The following is an 18,223-nucleotide window of genomic DNA, read 5'->3' as shown; positions in this document are numbered from 1 at the left end:
CGAGACCATAGGCAGATTAGAGAATAGAAATGTGGTTATGTTTATTATAAAAACTGGTGCAAAAATACACAAAGCAGCTGCAAAAGATCTGTGTTTTTGAATGTTAAGCAACACAACGGTCATATTGATCATACGCTTCATATTAAATTACTTATTTAACCTTAAGAAAAGGCCAAAAAAAGGGTGAAGGTGTTTTAATTTCAGGGTGAACAAGCAAAAAAAAAAAACCACATCATTAGGCTTGATGAATCTACACTATATTCATTTTATACAAAGCAGACATTTACAGAGCAGGACACACACACACACACACACATTTAAAAAAGACAGAATTCCTCTGGGATCAGGAACTGAGTCGCATCATTTCACGAGGATTAGTAAATCTGTCACGCGTACACACCCAGTGGCTCCGTCAACCTTTTGTATGAGCGGCGCAGATTTCTGATGCAACGCTGAATCAGGTGTGCACGCCAGAGCGAGGAGATTATTTTATTTACAGTGCGATGAAGGATTACAGTTTCAAATGGATGTCTGGGTACGGCTGAACTTCGGCGTGGGCGCCTACAAACGGCTGCAGAGGGACGATGGAATCTTCACCTGAAGTCATCTTTTCCAGCGGCTCAGTGGTTCTATCAACGTGACGACTGGCTTAAACGATGTTTACCGGGTCTCATGGGTCAAACCACAGTGGATTTTCCAATGTTTGTGCCCTCAGCCTGAAATATTCATGAAAGCACTTGATGTTCAGGGGGGGAACATGCCTGGCATGAACAGACAGAGTGTTTTCAGGTTATTTTAGCTCGCTACCGCACCTTGTCACAGGGAAGGTCTTGTGGTTTAGGCTTGGGTGACGGGAGGGGTTCTTCTGGCGTTCTGAGAGGACCTACAGAGCCTTCAGCGCCACGGACAACCAGCGCCTCCTTGACGGTGACTGTGGAGCCGCAGACCGAGCCCGCGTCCTCCGCCTCTCCGCCGATGGCTGAGTGGTAGCTGAGGCTGGAGCTGCTGAAGCCGCTCACGCTCTCCCCAGAAGACTCCGAACTGTCCACTGCAACCAACCCGAGATGCAAAATCAACACCTGGATGCTTAGAAATGGGACATTGTCTTCAGGGTCTTCGCGCACACTCACATAATAAGTTGTGAACCACACTACCCTGGTCCAGGTCATCTTCCTCCAGAGCTCCGGGAGGTGACACGTATCCTCCGATGCCTCCTGAAGCCACCCTCCTCTTGGGCCGGCACAGGTATCCCACAGGGGACAGAGAACCGATGCCCGAGGACGAGGAGGAAGAAGAAGTGCTTCCTGAACCGAGAGACTTGGGCCGACCTCCAGGAAGCCCGTCCTCCACACCACGTGACGATCCTGCAGAGGAGAGCAGCTTGTTGTCTGCAGGAACCGGGTGAATAATAAAAACGAGCTCGAACCACCAAATGATGAAGAACACATCGGTAAAACCACGAGTACCTCGTCCTATCAGCACACAGTTGACGGCTCTGTCACTGATAGCTGCATCGCTGGGCTGGATGTCCATGAAGGGCTTGTTTCCGATTCCCATGAACACTCTCTCCTGCATCCTGATCTCTAATAAACACACATGAATTCATCGGCATCAGAGTATTCCCAGTTGATCCGCACTTCGGGCCTGGTTCTACCTCGGTTGTGAACTGCCTGCTCCCACAGGATCCGCTCCAGGTCCCTGGTCCAGGCCTCCTTCACCGCCCGGCTAACCGCTTGAAGCGTGTACGTGTCCTGAGTTTTCCTCTTCCTGAACCAGATCTCGAAGCACAGGCCGGTGTCGCCGCTGTTCTGGGTCAGGCCTATATCTGTTGTCTGTTGCAAAGAGGAGAGAAGAGCCGGCGAGGTCGGGTTTAAGGGTGAAAAGGTCTCATACTCGGAGCGTACACCAGTGTGGGACGACAATATGATGAAAATCAAAGAGAATTCTGAGTAAATGTGTTGCAAGACAAACGTGGGCGGTAGTTGCGTCATACATGATTGCTATGCTCTTGGACCTGAGGGTGATCGGTGTATGCGGGTACCTTAAATGATTGCTTGTAGATATACGTGTCATTTCCGACCTCGGTCTTCCGGGTCTTGCTAAAGAGGATGAGTTCTTGGAAGAGAAAGATGTGACGGAAGCATTTTTTCTTCCTGAATGTGACCAGAAACTCATCCTGCCGTATCAGCTGACCCTGCTCCTTCAGATTAACCTGTATGGCATGAAAGGATCAAAGCATGGCATCAAAGACAAACCGCTGAGACTCGTCTATAAGCGCAAACAGCGCCCTCTGTGGGATTCTGTGGTCACGACTGTCCTCTGAACAGGCTCTTTGCGTTGTTTTAATGGTAGAGTATCTTGGGCTGTTTATAAATGATGACATCAAAGCACATTTCATCCGCTTGACCTTTTGTAAAAGGGAAATGAATAAATATTTAAGACACTTTATCTGGACATTGTGGGGAGAATTCTAGTGAGCCATTTTTATCGTCCCACCCCGGTTCTAGATCCAACGTGTTTAAAAATTTGGCACAATCCAGAGAGGGACATGAACTCTTCATTTTCATGGAATCAGTTAATCAGGCCTGTAGGTCCGTACTTGTTCTCTCCTGCTTTCGCAATCTTTTTTTTTGTGGGTTTCTCAATTCTGATAAAGGCTGACAGGTCAAACCAAAACACAAGCAGAACTGTATGGACAGGTATGTATGGTATGTCCAGTACACTCCTTTATAGAAGACATGAAGTCCTCCTTTAATATCAATCATGGTTAGATTTCCTGAGCTGTCTTACATCACAGTGCTGGATGGCGTCCATGGCCAAGAGGTTGTTGCCATGGCGAAGCTGGAAATGGATGACCTCCAGTGCGGCTTTGACCTCGGCCATCTCTCTGGATTGTCCTGGCCCACAATCTGCCATCATGTCTTGCAGGAGCAGACTGTATTTACTGATCCGCTGAACGGGCTTCAGCAGGTACGACCACAGGTCCATTTTATCGCCCAGTTTCAGCTGCTTTTGCTGGAGCGTGAGGAGAAGAATGCGGTTATCATTGCAGTTTAAAGAGTAGCACGCTAGCTTTGTTCCTTTGAACCTCCTCTTTTACCGGTAAAATGGGCTAAAGAGGAGGAAAATGACTCGAATCCCATCAGATATGTGTTTGAGTGATCATTCAACTTCCAAAACTTTAAACCTCTTCCTCCTGGTCGCCACAGATGTGGCGCCTTGAAATCTCACCTTGAAGAAAGATTGTCCATGACTGATGAAAAGAGCATCCGACTGTGGTTTGTTCTTGCTGTACAGAGCATACAAAGCAAAGCTCTCTTTCTGGAATAAAGGGGATAAAAACAGACCATCACTCATCTGCGTCGCCTTGATAAAATTCACTGATGGCAAGTTGCAAATAAGAAATCTGGGAAGTTTTTCCAGCAATAAAGTGATGTAAATACACACCAAACAAACAATAAGTGAATAACACTGATCCCTCTGGGGAAATTGATCTTTAACAGTGGTTTCAAGAGGTTATTTTTTATCCCAGATTACCCAAATACACATGACCCTAGCAGACATGTGGGTTCATTGGAAGCCCCTTCAGGCATGTTACACCAACACAATGATTCTAAACAGCAGGGTGCCCCCCCTCCCCTTAAGGGTAGCTTGTTGAGACTCATCTGTCTCAACAAGCTACAGCCAGTTGAATCTAAGATGCTCTCTCACTTCCCATGAACTCGAATTAATTTACTGGGGAAGTGGACCGTGCACGCCCCAGTGCAGCTGTTCACGGCTGCTTGGAGTAGAGAGATTTTGACGAGAAAAATGATAAGACAAAGGTGATTCATCGGTTTCATCGGAGGTTTAGGTGCGACCCAGCAGAACGTTCTCCTGAGCGGCCAAAGCTCAGCTCAAATGTTTTTAGCTTGGTTGTGTTTCACCTACGTGTCGTAAGACGCAGCGTCCCACTCTGAAGGGCTCGTTCACGCAGCCCTCCAGCTCGCTGAGGAAATGATGCTGGTGGAAGTCGTGGAGCTTTTCTAAATTTCCGAAGATGATCCCCCTCTGGCCCCTGAGGTCTTGAGGAACGTCGGCCCTCTCGAGTTCGGGGAAGTAGTGATCTCGAACGTAACCCAGGGCGCTCACGTACTCCCTCTCTGTGGTCAGCAGCTCCTCCATGATCTTCTGCAGTTTCCTGGTCAATGTACGTGAAATCGTTTTTATGTTTAGCACATTTTATAACATTTTACAACATTTGAGATGACTTACAAATTATTGCTGATGTTCCCCGTTGATGAGGGCGACGTCTCTGGAGTCAAAGCTCGAGGGACCCTGCTGGAAGCTGCGCATCCCTCACAATACTCATCTTTACCATCGCTCTTGGATCTGAGGTGCCCCGACCCACTGTCGTTATGGCAACCAGGCAGTTTGTGGACGGGATGCAGGTTGCGCTGCAGCGGCTGCGTCCTGCTTTGGCAATGTTTGTTCCTCACGTTTAAAGGTTTAAAGCTGCTCGGCAACTGGCAGCCAGCCTGTGACCCCTCACTCAGGGAGCGACCCAGATGTTGGCGTGCAGGACAACCACTGTCCCCTTCCGCCGGATCTACGGTCCTCAGATCTGCTTCACTGTGGTGCTCCCTTGGCCTCCGGCTATTATGTGGAAAAGCTGCACACTGGACCGTGGCGTGAGGTAAATTTCCAGTCAGCTCTGGTTTCAAACACTGGTGGAGGCTTGTGGCGATGGTGCTTTCTCCTCCTTCATGTTCGCAGAGTTGGACATTGTCTTTCTGACAGTTCAGCTGCCGACCATCACTCCCTTCCTCCGTCTTCTCCACTCCCCCGTCCTCGGGTTGAGGGTGTGCAGCTGTGATCTGCTGGATCTCTTTCATTTTGTGGAGATGCTGCCTGAGTTGCTGGCACTGCACCCAGGCTGCATTCCACGCTTTCATTGCCCCCCCAGCCCCTGAGCCCACGGTGCAGGCCTTAGCTTTCACAGCCTGGAAGTTCAGGGTGGAGAATTCACCACCTAATTTCTCTTCAAACATCTGCAGGGTGCTCTGAGTCGAAGCTGAGTAACACCTCTGCTCTACCTTCTCTAAAAAATGACTGCATTCCTTGGCCAGTGCAGATGCCTAGAGGTGGGGGGGGGGGACACGAAAACCTTCCAGTTAATGAAGAGAAATGACGACTGAAGGAAAGGTGAGCTACGATGAAACACGCACCTGGGCGCAGAAGCTGTGCACATGTAGCACCGTTTCCAGCTCTTTGTGCCTCTGTTCTGCCCGCAACATGAAATCATCCATGTCAGATTTAAAAGTTCTGACCAGAGTCCCAAAAATGTCTGTCGCAGGACAAGAACAACCCAAGCCAACAATTTCCTCAGCCTCTGTGACCAGGCTCACAGCGTACTGCTGTTTCTCCTGAAATAAAGCACAAGCTGTCAGGTGGGACTCCTCTTTCCAGGAACAGTAAAAACAGCAATTTACTGTAAAGGTTTTAGACTTTGGCAAAATGTGGGAAAAGTGCTGGTAAAAGACTCGGAATGCTTTCAAATCCCTGTTGCCGCAGCGCCGCCTCACCTTTGCCTGAGTGAGCAACAGATCGTAGTGCTGCAGGGCCTTTTCAGCACCCCCCAGGGAGTCTGACGTGTCTGAGTCCTCCAGCATTTGTTCTCCCTCTGAATTCAACCACATCCCAACCTGCAGGAGATTGTGGAATCTCATTTAAAACCTAACAAAAGAACGATCTTTCTTGCCAATGTGTCCGATTTAATAAAGAATGTGAACCGTGCTGATTTTGGCCTCCATCTCTCTGAGCCTGAAGAGGAAATGGAGTTGCTGCAGAGACTCGTTTGATCTCATCACCAGCGTGTGAAGCTTCTCCTCCACCTGGTTATACAGAGCGGTGGCCGACTCCAGGGCGTCTCTGCAGTGAAGATGAATGTTTACTCAACATCCCATTCTGTCACAGTTACAGCTGCTGTCTGTACGCTGACTCAAGGGCTCAGTGTGTTTCTGCGTGGTCTATCAGCAGGGTCAGTGCATTCTACGTAGGCGGGGGTCACCATTTATGCTTCAGTGGACGCGTCACCTGTTCGCTATGCAATTTCCCCATGTTAGATCCAAAGAAGGGAAGAGTTGCGACGGCTTAAACGTTGATACCTGTAGTCCTCAGACTGTGGAAATCGGAAGTCCTCTCTCCTCATCCTGGCCAGCACGGCCCCTCCTTCTCTCTGCAGCGTAACCAGTCGAGCATCTTCCAGCACCTCTTTCATCGAACACCTCTGCTCCTCGATGCACTGCTGCACCTCCTACGCCCAAAAGAAACCAGCCTCTGACACAGGCCAGGAGATGCAAAGACCCTGAACGCATCGTCACAGATGATGTGCCTGTGTGTTGTACCTGGGCAGTGTCCAGTTTACTGCGCTCGTCGACCTTCTCGATGGCCCTCTGCAACAAGCTGTCCGCCTCTCGCAGGTCAGCCATGAAAGAAACCAGCCTCTGGAATAGATCAGGTTTACGACTGAGAGGGGGGAAAACAAATGTGGGGCCATTCCTCTGGATTGTGAGGCACGGCTCCAACAGCCAGCTGGAAGAATGGGACTTTTCCTCGAGCCTTTAGGTCAGTGACCTTAAAACGACCCAAAGAAAGGAACCTTATCCAACATAAACATCAGCAGTTTTCCTGCCCTTTAAGTGACAACCTGGAGATTACAGACACGCAACAATTATAATAAAAAAATAAACAAGCTATTTACTATCATAAGCATATAATTAAAAAGTGACATTTATAAGATGCATTTTCATCATTTTCATCCGTCAATGCTGACGTGCTGTTTTAAAAAACACATCAAGGCCTGACCGTTTCACATAGGACGTTTTTCTTGTGAACACTTCTCCTTTCTCTACACAAATGATTCAGACACTGACTGGCAGTGGTTAATGTCTGGTTTGGGTGCGAGGAGAAGTTAACCAGAGGGTGAACTGGACTCTGAATCAGGGGGGAACCCCGCACAGACTGGGATTATCCAGCTGCAGCAGGAAACACGGGTACCTGATGGAACTGCAGCCAGTCGGCATGGCTGTAGGTGAAGCTTCCTCCCAGGTCGGACGTCAACTGCGAAGCTTCGACTGTCTTGTTTAGAGCTTTCATGGAGGTCACCAGATCCATCTTGTCAAAGTATAAAAGATCTTTTGATCAAATCAAACTAAAATGGAAGAAAAATGAAGGATGAAAGCACATGTTCTCATCTGACCTGTAACCCTGGATGTTTTTCAGGCCGGGGACACGTGTCTTTATCCACCAGCGTCACGATACTGTGGACAGCATGCAGAGCTTGCTCCTGCAGCAGAGGAGTTAACACTGTGTATTTAAATGCTGACATTAGATGTGAGATTAGCAGATGAAACGTCACCTTCAATCCAAGCCTTTATTCCAGTGTATGAAATGTGATTTCATGTGTAAAGTAATGATCAGAAATCTGCTCAAAACCCCTGACTGCTTATGACTGCAGGCTCATCTGTCAGGGATCACGATGGTCTTGCAGAAATTTCTATCTGCTGCTGCTGCAGGTGTGTTGGTCTAACCTGGGCCATCAGCAGAGCTTTGTAGAGGTGAAGCGGAGGAGACTTCTTCCTGGCATTGATCACCAAAGTCATTCCCAGCTCTCTAATTTCTTTCCTGTCAAAACAGGGAATTATTTTTAGGGTGCATCCACAGTGGTCAGGTGTGCTATTCACACACTCTTATCCCATACTCTGAGACTTTCACAAACCCCTTCTAATGGTCTATTCTGGGGTTACATGAGACTGCATCAGACTTGGCTGCTATTTCTAGCCTGGCGCTGCATGCCAGACTGCTGGCAGCGAGCCTGGATACAGTGGGATCTATAGTGGGGGAGGTGAAAAGCCAAACACTATGGTAGAATGTTCCGATCCCTTTCAAATATTTCACAGTGTAAACACAGAGCTGCTAAATCCTCTGAGGGATTTGTGTTTACGCACAGAGGATTGGGATTTACAGTACATTGTGATTCTGAAATAAATGCTATTATTTCTCAGAAATTAACTACTTTGATGGAAGCAAACTGGAAACATTTGAAGGCAGAAGCAGAAGTTTTGTGCAGTGAGGAAGTCACGAGATGTGACAATGATGCCCCCTTGTGGGCAGATTTATTATTGCGGACGCTGTGACGTTATGTACCGTGGGATGGAGCTCAGGTACAGCAGTAATTCACAGACATTCTGGGCTGACACCAGAGGGGATGCCCACTCTTTCCTGTCACCGTGGACCTCCACAACGGACCTTCCTGTCCTGTCCCTGCTCCCTGAGAGAAAAGGTTATTGCTGATCATGAATATTAACAATTTCTGAGGTTCAAACCCTTGTTATAGGTTCAATAAGTACCTGGTAAACAAATGATTCCAAGTTCAAGGAGACCACTGATGCTTCTGAAACTTGGCTGTCTGGACTGGGAAGAATTTTGAGCTTCAAATCTGTGAAGTGAAGACGATGGTCTTTCTGTCTTTGAGTTGTGGAGTTTGAAGACTGGTCCATTCACAACAGAGGGAGAGTCACTCCTGCTTGGCAGAAGTTCTGCACAGATATAAAAAAAACAAGGGAATTAAAAGCATCCAGAATGTTGTAAGAAGTTGTTTGGATCTGTGTATATGAGAGCGAAAGATTCCACTGTTCTGGGCCAACACTAATGATCCACTTCTCCGTCTTTACTGTCACTTGTCCACCACGAGCGCAGCTGCGTCGGAGCACTGGAGCTGGTTTCTGTAACAAAACACGGCGGTGGCCTGGCGACTAAGCCCGACTACTACGCCTGGCTTTGATTTCAGACATCCTAATTGGGCTCTTCATTGAGCCAACAAAGACTCGTCTGTACTCTCCCTGGGCTACTTTAATAGCCCGTGACAAGCGCGTCTCCAGTCAGAGCCTCTACATGCCCTTCAAACAGCGTGAGGGTGCAGGGGGACAAAAACCTTCTTCTTGCACGTAGTGCGCTCTCCCCCATGAAAGAAACGCTTCGGTTTTAAACTTTAAACTGCCGATTGAGACCCTGCCTTTCACTTAGGGTGCAGCATTCTGTGCTATTTCCGTTCACTCCCCCAATAGCGGTGTTAGCATGCATGTAGCGTGCCGCTGAGGAACCCAGCCAGCGGTGGGAAGATTACACTCAGGCAGGAGTTTTGACTTTTGAACCCTCTTTCTCAGGGGCCCTTATGATCTGTGACCCACAGCGCGGCCCCATAGGGTTGCGGTCGGGTTTCACTCATTCCGTTTTCTGTGAACGCCTGCTGGGTTTCCAAGTATGAAGAGACATATGATGATATACGACCGCACGTGTGCAGTAATAACAGTGTACATAGGACGTGTGGGTGGTTGAAACCGAAAAGACTGAGAGGGAAGAGAATGAGAGATGGCGTCATAAAAGGAGTCGGAACGATCAGGCTTATTTTCTTTGCGTACCTTTTCGAGGGGACTTCCGTCTTTCCTGTTTCTGGCTCATCTGGTCCAGCAGCTCACCTTTCTTTAATTGCATCACGCTACTGATGGTGTCAGGACAGACGTCACTGTGGCTCCGGCTGCTGAGTTTATAGAGGAGTGGACTTCCTTTAGAAGTCTCGGAGACAGTGGACAAAGACCTGACCTTCACGTGCTGTTTTCCAGGTGGTCTCGTGGCTTCTGCAGTCTGATGGGGTTGATTGTTCTCAAGGAACTCCTCCAAGGTCACGCCGCCATTCGGATCTGGTTGTTTGGAGATGAGCTTCATAGTCACCTTCTCACTATGCCTCAGCCCAGGGCTGGAGGTCAAAACCACGGGTGGCTCCTTCATAACGTTCTCAGAATCGACATGTTCTTCTATGTTTGCCTGTGCTGCTTCGATGCTTTCCCGCCTTGTTTGAGACCGTCTGTGCTGATGGGGCTCATTATTTAAGGGCTTATTAAAGTGGTTGCAAACATTTTCAAGCTGGTCATCTTTTGCCCTGGAGATATTTTGGGATGGCAGCGCTTCATCAGGCAGGCCCCCCTCCTGGAGGGCAGAGAGGTGGTCGACGCTCCCCTTTTTAAATGCGACCGGGTTTCTCAGCGCCGCCGCATAAGAGTCTCTGTGCCTGCAGTTTAGGACTTGGTCAGTCAGCTCATGTCCAGCCTCATCATACTGAAGGGTGCACGTACAGGGGGTCCCGTTCCCACACGGCACTGGAGGAGGTGGTCTGACGGGCTTGAACACAGGCATTTGCAGCTGGTCATCGTTTGGTTTACCTGGGACCTCCTGCCCTTTGGCGAGGTCCACCAGATCCACATAATCCCCCTCTATCTCTCGACAGCTCTCCGGACTGTCCCAGTTATTAGGAGAGACCCACCCCACAGGCTTGATTAACGGCTTGGAGCGGGATTTTGGAATTCTTCTGAAGCCACAGTCCACAGGTCTCAGAGATGCTGACATCAGCTCCTTTGCGGGATGGAAAATGGCTTCCACAGGAAGGGTGGAGGAGTTGAAATGTGAGGGGGCCGTCTTGTGCTTTCTTTCGGGAGTCTGTTCTTGATACATCGGCACGATCTTCGGCTTGTCCAGAAACTCTGGGATGGCGATTTTAGCCCAGGGCAATTTAACCACTCCTTGGTCCGTGCAAAGCAAGCAGCGCGAGAGCGGAGTACCGTGGCGTCCTTCATTGAGGTCCTGCAGCCATTCTTCTGTGAACATGCAGGGGTAGGAGGTCTCGAGGATGGGAGTCTCCTCCACCTCTCGGCAGCCCTCCTCCAGGAGGCTTTTGAGGACGATGCGCACCGCCTGGTCCCCGAAAGGTTCCACCTGAAGGTAGAAGTCCCCCGGGCGGAGCAGCAGCGGGTTCACTGGTGCCAACTGGATGACAATTTTGTCATGGAGACACAGAGGCCAGCCTTCGCAGCGGAAAACCACGTCAGAGTATCCAGCCTAGAAAACAGGGAGAGTGCCTTCGTCACCATATAAAACCACACCGTGAGCGGCGTGTGGACGCCGGGACACTCACGCATGCTGCCTGTTGGACGCTCTCCAGCAGGTGTTTGGAGGGGATGAGGAAGTCCAGCAGACACTGCAGTGCATCGCCGCAATAACGTTCCTCAATGAGCCGAAACAGCTGACTGAGGACGGTGGGAGCCGTCACCTCGAACGGTGGGAAGAGGGCGGAGAGAGCGCTCTGGATGGACGAGTCCAGAGACTCTGGATTCTGGAGGAAAAGGAGAAGAGAGAGGGATCAGCAGCATGACATCACATCAACATCCTGATGTGTAGAGGTTTATTCCATTAAACATTGTTTAAAGGGGTTTTTTTGCATTCATAATGCATTTTTGGCATATTGCTGCTGCTCTTAGATGGAACTTTAGCAAGAACCCTCTAACTGCATGTTTGCATTCAACCCATGGCTGCACCATGATGAGAAAAGATCTCTGAACCTTCTGAAAGCTGCGTTTAAAAGCCAGTAACAGTGAAAGCGCGTCTGTGTAGACATTCAGTCCAACTTTATCTGAATGCATGTCTGCAACTCAAGTCTACAAAAGAAACAAAGAGAAAGAATCTTTGAGATTTTGGGTAATCCTCCATCATCTTCAACGATCTGAAACGTTCCAGAAGAGGGAATTCATCAAAGTATGAAGGATAAACAGTCCTATCCACGAGGCTTTGAGGTAAATTAGAAAGGTTCATATTTTTGGAATCGGGAGGGGAGCTGTGGGTGAGCCCGCTGAAAAGCTTTTTATCTGGAGGTGATTACATCTGTCCTGTGTTAGTCTGCCAAAACGTGCTTCAAGTCCGGCCAGAGAACGGCTCATTTAAATATGTGGATGTGCAGCAGCTCCAGGCCGAGAGTCTGGTCCTGAGCAGAAGAATCACAGGCACATAAGAAAATTGTTGAAGAGCATCGACAGTTCGAGTGAAGGCTCACTCGAGTGTGGGTGAGCTCTGCTGAGCGGCAGATTTGTGAGACGGTTCGTTCAGGTCAGGTGATGTGTGTTGCATGCCTGAGCACAGCTGCTGGTCCCGCGGCACCCTGCTGGGCTGCATGTGTGGTTCTTTGTGTGGTTGTGTAGATTTCTGTGTTCACTGTTGTGTTCTGCTGGGATCATCTGTGTCGCTCTGCAGTTTTGATTCCCTGAGCTGACGGAACAGAGGACCCGTACACACTATCCACCAGTCAGCTGTTGGTTTATGCTGTGGACCTGGGACGCAAAACGGGGTTTTCCCAGTTATGGTGTAAAAGTGAAAAACAAAAGCTATGACAACGATGATGATGATGATGATGATGATGATATATTTGAATGGCACCAGAGAAAAAAAGACCTCTTTGTCCTCCAGCCCAACACGCATACTGTGAAAAGATATCAGGTTTACCAATATGGGACTGAAGGGAGGCCATATTGACCTTGACCTTTGGCCCCGACCCCAAGAAGCTGATCTAAAGCCAGAGGCAGGCTGGTGTTTCAGGAACAGCTGCGTCATCGGTATCAGACATTTAACCTGACCACAGCGGGAGCGCTGCGGCTCACAGCACCCAGCTGCCTTAACATCGCAGCTCCCCACATGAGCCCGTTTTGTAGCCCCCTTGTCATCCAGCCTGACTGAGAGCAGAGCAAGTCCTTCTCAGGTCAAACACCAGCGCCGCACCTCCAAAGCGCTCACCTGGGTTAGCGCCCGGACCGTTTAGCTAACAGATCGAGCAACTCTGACAGCCATGAAGCTCTGAGAGTAAAAACACACAACATAAATCAGTGAAAGCTTTGGTCAGTCACTCTCGTCTGAGCTGAGCTGAAGCTGTTTGTTGGTTGCTTCTGAATAAAAAGTGCTTTGTTAAAACAGTGCACATCTGTAAAATAAGCTAAAGCAAAGCTAATCAGCGCCAGTGAATCCGGTGAGCTGGATGCAAATCAATATCAATATTTGGCCACTTAAAGCGGACTGTGTGTAGCTGCTCGCCACTCTACGTGTCCTCAGAGCCAAAGAATTCTTCCTTTTTGTGATTGTGCACATCTGTCACAATAGATTAGGAAATGGAGAGCAGAAAGCTCGGAGGCCGGCTCTTGCACTTTAATGCATCACAGCTGTTCGGAATGACTGCAGCCATTCAACTTTGGGGTTTACTGTACCGGGTTACTCAAAACTGAGGTCACACAAAATACAACAAAGCCCCGACAGCTAACCGGGCCAGACTGAGCTCATTTCCCCGTGGGTGGGACGTTTGGTGCTGGTACTGACGATCGCTGCCGGGCGGCTGCTAGTCCTACTGCTTCATCAGCGCTTTTTACGACTCGTGCGACACGGTCTGGGACCCCTCAGCCTGCGTCTTCTCTTCCTCCCATGACAACAGTTAAGGCGAGGCCATGGTGGGAGCTCCTTCCAGTGGGTGGTTGGACGACTGACGCCCCGCCTGAGCTTCGACTGAGTTCGGTTCGGCTGGACCCGGTTCAGACTCAGACGAGCCAAAGTAGCTTCTTCTTCTGCATTTCATTACATCTGCCAGATAAACATGCCAAAAAGACCCAAACTGTGAAAAGCAGGTCTCGTGAGAAAAAGCAAACATGTCCGGGTGGAGATGAGAAAGCGACTCTTTAAATCAGAACTTCCTGTCATATTTAGAGACACAATAAACAAAGTTGTTTTTCCCGCTCTCTGGCTGACGATGTCCACACCCAGAGGAAATTAACGCTCTAGATGAAGATAAGAGAAGCAGTTGCCTTTATTTCTCACACAGTTCAGTTTTATTTGTTGCTAAATGTTCCAGAAAAGCATATGACAGGCATATTTCCTGACACCACTGGGCCTGCCAGCTGTTCCAGCCGTCCAAGGGTGCTGTAAATTTCCCCAACGAACTCTCGCTGTGAACTTCAGACCGTCTGCCGCTTTGTGTGAATCTGAGTCATTCCACTTGTATTTGTTCCTCCTTCCACAAATATTCCTGCATAACTGTTCAGTAACATGAGCTTTGATAACACCACCTTTTACAGTGTGAATGTGTTCTCCTTTCCAGATGTTGACTGACACTGAGCTTCGACTAGGTCTTTTTTTTTTCCCCCACAAAGTATTTTTCTTGCTCAGTCAGCCAGCAAGGAGCATTCAATCAAGCCTAAATCCTGAACCTTTATCACAGCCTGCAGACAAAGTCTGGTTTGATCGATGTCCAGCTGACATCTACATTCAGCCACTGGCTCCTCTACAGAGTCAACACAAGGAGATTGCCTCTCTGCCCACTTTTCTTTGATTTAAGTCTCCAATGTGCTCCAGTCTCCAACAAAGATCATTGTTTGACCAGAAACGGCATGCTGCTGAGGACAACAGGCATTTGTTCCAGAGGTCCACTTTCTCTTTGTCTTGTCTGCCGCTCGGTCCCCCCGGGGCGTTTTGGCAGCATTAAGCAGATAATTACACGTTTCTCCACCGAGCCCCAGGCTCTCGTCACATAAAAAAGTGGAGGATTGGAGGTTGGAGCCGCAGTATAAACAAGCCGTCAAGGTGTCACCGGCCACAAAGACTGAGGAGATTAGAGCAGGTAAGCTGGGATGTGAAAGACAGGAGATGAAGTCCAACCTGAACCGACAAGGAGGATGTGCTCACACTGTCCTGACATCCAGTAATGGCCTCTCCCTGGGGCTGGAACCCAGCCGGTCAGTCTGCGCTCTACATGCATGTGTGGACAAATATGCAAATATGTGACAGAAGACAAACGCAGCTTCCATCCAGAGGCCTGATGGGAAAGGACACCATGGGTGTAAACGTGGCTGTATTTACTCTTCCTTTCTGTTGGTTTGTGGCTCTTAACTACTGTACGCCGTCAGAGTGGGAGGATGTAGAACTGTAACGGTCGCACTTGAGACCACAGCCGCAGTTTGACATAATTGAAAACACGCTAATCGGTGCTTCCGAGGCGCTCCACCTCGCACATCTCCTGTTGTTGGCGGCGAGACAGTGTCGTCTTTGTGCGAGATCCCCGCGGCAGAGGGCTTCTCCGTTCGGCTAAGCTGTTTAAAACCCTCCTACAATAAAAGAAAAGTCCTGTGAGACCAAACTCCCACATCTTTCACTGGAATTACTGCTGCTGGGAGAAACACGCTGGGAGCGCGGCACCGGTGCTCTTGTTCTTCATTGATGCAGGAGGCCGTGTGGGGAGCGAGTCGTGTTTCTAGCTTGTTCTCAAATTAAACAGGAACAAAGAACTTGAGAGCCGAGATCGCCAATCCACTCTGGGGATGATTAAAAAAAAATCAATACGCTGCTTTGCAAAAACCCTGCGAGGATGTTTAAACTCTTAAAAAGACAAAATGGCGAGACAATGCCTCCCTTCACGGCCTGAAGAGGATCTCGACAGGATCAGACATGTGCGGTCGGGAGTGCAGCGCTCGGGCTGAGATCATTAATGAAAACAACATTTAACACTCTGGCTCCAACAAGACATTCCTTTGTCTTCATTAACTGCGATTATTTGCCTCTAAGATGCCTTAAAACTCAGTATTCTTCCTCTGAATAGAAGTGGAATCAACAAAGAATCAAAGTAACCCCCTAACTCGTCTGCGAAAATGCAGAAAAACGATAAATAAGGTAATCTATATTTAGCTGCATATACATTTCATCCAAAATTCCTGGCTGATGGCTCGTCCAGAACACACTGCGCAGCTCCGGGTGAGTCTGACCCAATTTCCCGACAGAGGAAAGAAAGCGAAACAGTCTAAAAATATGCGCCATGACGACCTTTCTTTTGTAATCACCTCAGTCCTACTGCGGCTTCCTGTCCAATGGAACTGAGGTTGAGCAAAATCAAGTGAAACACAGACACGAGCACTGAGCAGGAGGCGGGGGGGGGGGTCTGTCTGGTGGTGGATATACTGTATATACAGTAGAACGGAAATGTCACTGTCTTCACACAACATGCCATCGTGTTTACATCTGCAAATGAGTTATTTCCATACATTTGCATGGCCTCAAACACACCCACTGGCGTCTGGGTGATCGGTTTGTTACACTTAAAAATAAAACGCGGCGAAACCCAACAAGAACCTCAGAAGCAATTGGGCGTCTTTCGGCTCAGATTGCGACATGTCTACTCAAGCTGCTTCCAAATTCCACATACACTACAGCAAAGCTAAGCTAAGCTAAGTTGAGCTAAGCTAAGCTAAGTTGAGCTAAGCTAAGCTAAGGGAATGTTGAGCAGAGTCAACTGCGGTGACGCTGCTGAAGGAAACCTGCAGCACCAAACAGCAGATGGAGAAGATTAGCAATAGCTTGACAACATATTGAAGCATTTATCTGCTGAAGAGCCATGAGTTTTTTCAAGAGTGGGTGAAGCAAAGACCAGAACAAAACAAAAAGCCACATGACAGTCATCAGGCACCTGAAAACCATTAATGCTGCTAAAAATATCCCGGAAATATTTGTAGTTTGCTTTAAGAATTAAGATCATTTTTCTAAAGTTACAAAAAGCTGGAATTTTTCATGCTCCAAACACCATTTTTTGTCTTTCTTCCATTAGAAATCTCTGGAAACCTGCTAAGAAAGGAGAAAAGGTGGATCCACACATTTTGGTGATTTACATCAAATCTGTCAGGCTACAATCCCAAACACCATGTTTACTATACATTGGCTGCTGGGAGGTGCTCAGAAGGAAACACTTGACCTTGTAGGTGAATAAATGACCTGGTTGTCCTTAGTGTAGCCAACTAAATGCAAATACAGTCACCCACACGATCCAGCTGGGCTTTCTATTGTTTCAGCGGATCAAAAAGGCAGGAGCTTGTAAGGCAATATAAGTATGAGGTGTAATAATGTAAAAACAGAGAGTCAGTTATGGCTGTAATTGAGGGGGTGGGCAGAATAGCAGCAACTGTGGTGCTATAAGTTAAACAAACAGTGGAGGTTGTAAAAGCTGGTCAAACAAGTGTTCTGGTTTAGGCCAAAGGAGGAAGAAGAGTGGCTGCATGGCAAGTATTGTATTTCGAGGTGTCATTTTTCAGTATCAACACCCAAAATCCACCACAAGTCAGTCTTATTTCCAGCTCACTGGAGCAAAGGATCGGAGCTGTAGGTGTAAAGAAAATAAATTTAAAAAAAAAAAAAAATCCCAAAAATAGATGTCGACATGCACAAAGTAGTCTGATGATTTCTGAAGCACCAGAAAGAAAAGACATCTCCACATGCTGAAGTACGCGCCCCATCTGCATCAATGAAGCCTCAATCAAAGAGTATAAAGTGCACAACAAAGGCCAGTGTGCGCCTCTGACGCGCTCTCTTTGTCAGCGTGCACACACTTCAAAAAGTTCGAGATGCTGCCGCGGATGTGGAACTTTCCCACCGACTCCTGGTTGAGAAACTAACGGCACCAAACCGCAACCCCGCAAAGTTTTACCGGGGCAGAAAAGGAAAGCAGCACTGAGGGATCTGAAAAGAGGCGAAAACGCGAAATGAGAGAGACGCGCTCCCAGTTACTGGGTCAGTGGAGCACCCTGGAATTTCCAGCAGCTCCCAGTAACAACAAACACACACGCGCACAAGTACAACTTAAATGGACTTTACCATCTTTGCAAGAGTTTTGTCCTCGGTCAGGCAGAAGATTTGGGCATTTGTTGACGCTCCTCGTCAAACAGGCTCCCTGCGCCCTGCGCCGCAGATTCTGCCATGTTCGGCGCCGCGCACACAGAAGAAAAGCCCGAGATCGTCCTCACGACGGCCGCCGAAAGTTACCGAAGTCACTGCAGCTCTTTTTAACATGTCCCGCGAGTGTGGAGCGGCGGGGGAAACCACAGATCCTTAGGCTGCCTGTTGATCCAGAACTTCTCCTTTAAGTGTGTGTGTGCCCGCGCGCGCGCGCTCGCGTGTGTGCGTGTGTGTGTGTGTGAGAGGGAGAGAGAGCAAGAGCGCTTTGCCTTCCACAGGAAATCCCCCTCCAGGCTTTTCTTCACTCTCAAACACACAAGCTCTATCACATACCCAACACAACCCACAGACACAATAATGCCACCATTGGACACACACACACACACACACACACACACACACACACACACACACACGCACACACACACACTAGTCCCACCCTGAGACCACTGTAATAGAGGTATTTATACACATTAACCTTTCCCATAGCCATGCATGCAACAATCATGCAACACACACACACACACACAGACACACAGCAGCAGCAGCAGTAGCAGAAATCCAGCTGCTCCCCTTTCTTTCTATTTTAATCAGCAAGATTTCAGGAATC

The 18,223-nt window shown here is 48.5% G+C and overlaps 1 protein-coding gene and 1 long non-coding RNA gene across 3 annotated transcripts; one reads left to right on the top strand and one right to left on the bottom strand.

The window, feature by feature from the left end:
• Positions 1 to 16: 16 nt before the first annotated feature.
• On the bottom strand, positions 17 to 17,887 carry quob (quattro b). Of its 2 annotated transcripts, none has more exons than XM_011614268.2 (23): positions 17,533 to 17,887; positions 11,009 to 11,206; positions 9,462 to 10,932; positions 8,391 to 8,579; positions 8,188 to 8,311; positions 7,572 to 7,665; positions 7,241 to 7,327; positions 7,039 to 7,155; positions 6,387 to 6,485; positions 6,147 to 6,295; positions 5,772 to 5,910; positions 5,565 to 5,684; positions 5,208 to 5,405; positions 4,255 to 5,117; positions 3,931 to 4,180; positions 3,232 to 3,321; positions 2,791 to 3,015; positions 2,042 to 2,212; positions 1,655 to 1,832; positions 1,467 to 1,583; positions 1,131 to 1,388; positions 813 to 1,048; positions 17 to 716 (listed from the first exon to the last, which is right to left on the bottom strand). In XM_011614268.2, exons 1-23 carry the CDS (start codon positions 17,533 to 17,535, stop codon positions 678 to 680), a joined length of 5,415 nt encoding a protein of 1,804 aa, XP_011612570.2. In that variant the 5' UTR covers positions 17,536 to 17,887; the 3' UTR covers positions 17 to 677. The 2 variants fall into 2 exon arrangements, with proteins under 2 accessions (XP_011612570.2, XP_011612571.2); XM_011614269.2 differs by having other exon boundaries at positions 1,131 to 1,364; positions 17,533 to 17,884.
• LOC115246867 (uncharacterized) lies at positions 2,358 to 3,352 on the top strand. The gene is made up of 3 exons (XR_003885960.1): positions 2,358 to 2,699; positions 2,798 to 2,970; positions 3,210 to 3,352. It is a non-coding gene; the product is annotated as an uncharacterized lncRNA (long non-coding RNA).
• Positions 17,888 to 18,223: the final 336 nt, after the last annotated feature.

Source organism: Takifugu rubripes, chromosome 19 (assembly GCF_901000725.2).
Source record: "Takifugu rubripes chromosome 19, fTakRub1.2, whole genome shotgun sequence".
NCBI lineage: Eukaryota > Metazoa > Chordata > Actinopteri > Tetraodontiformes > Tetraodontidae > Takifugu > Takifugu rubripes.
The sequence above is the reverse complement of the archived record's forward strand: the minus strand, read 5'-3'. Positions and strand labels throughout refer to the sequence as shown.

Excerpts from the sequence above, each read along its gene's own strand:
- quob (XM_011614268.2), bottom strand. Across the intron at positions 1,584-1,654 it reads GCAGGCAGTTCACAACCGAG|AGATCAGGATGCAGGAGAGA; the intron begins GTAGAACCAGGC and ends TGTGTTTATTAG. Across the intron at positions 1,049-1,130 it reads TGTGGTTCACAACTTATTAT|TGGACAGTTCGGAGTCTTCT; the intron begins GTGAGTGTGCGC and ends GGTTGGTTGCAG.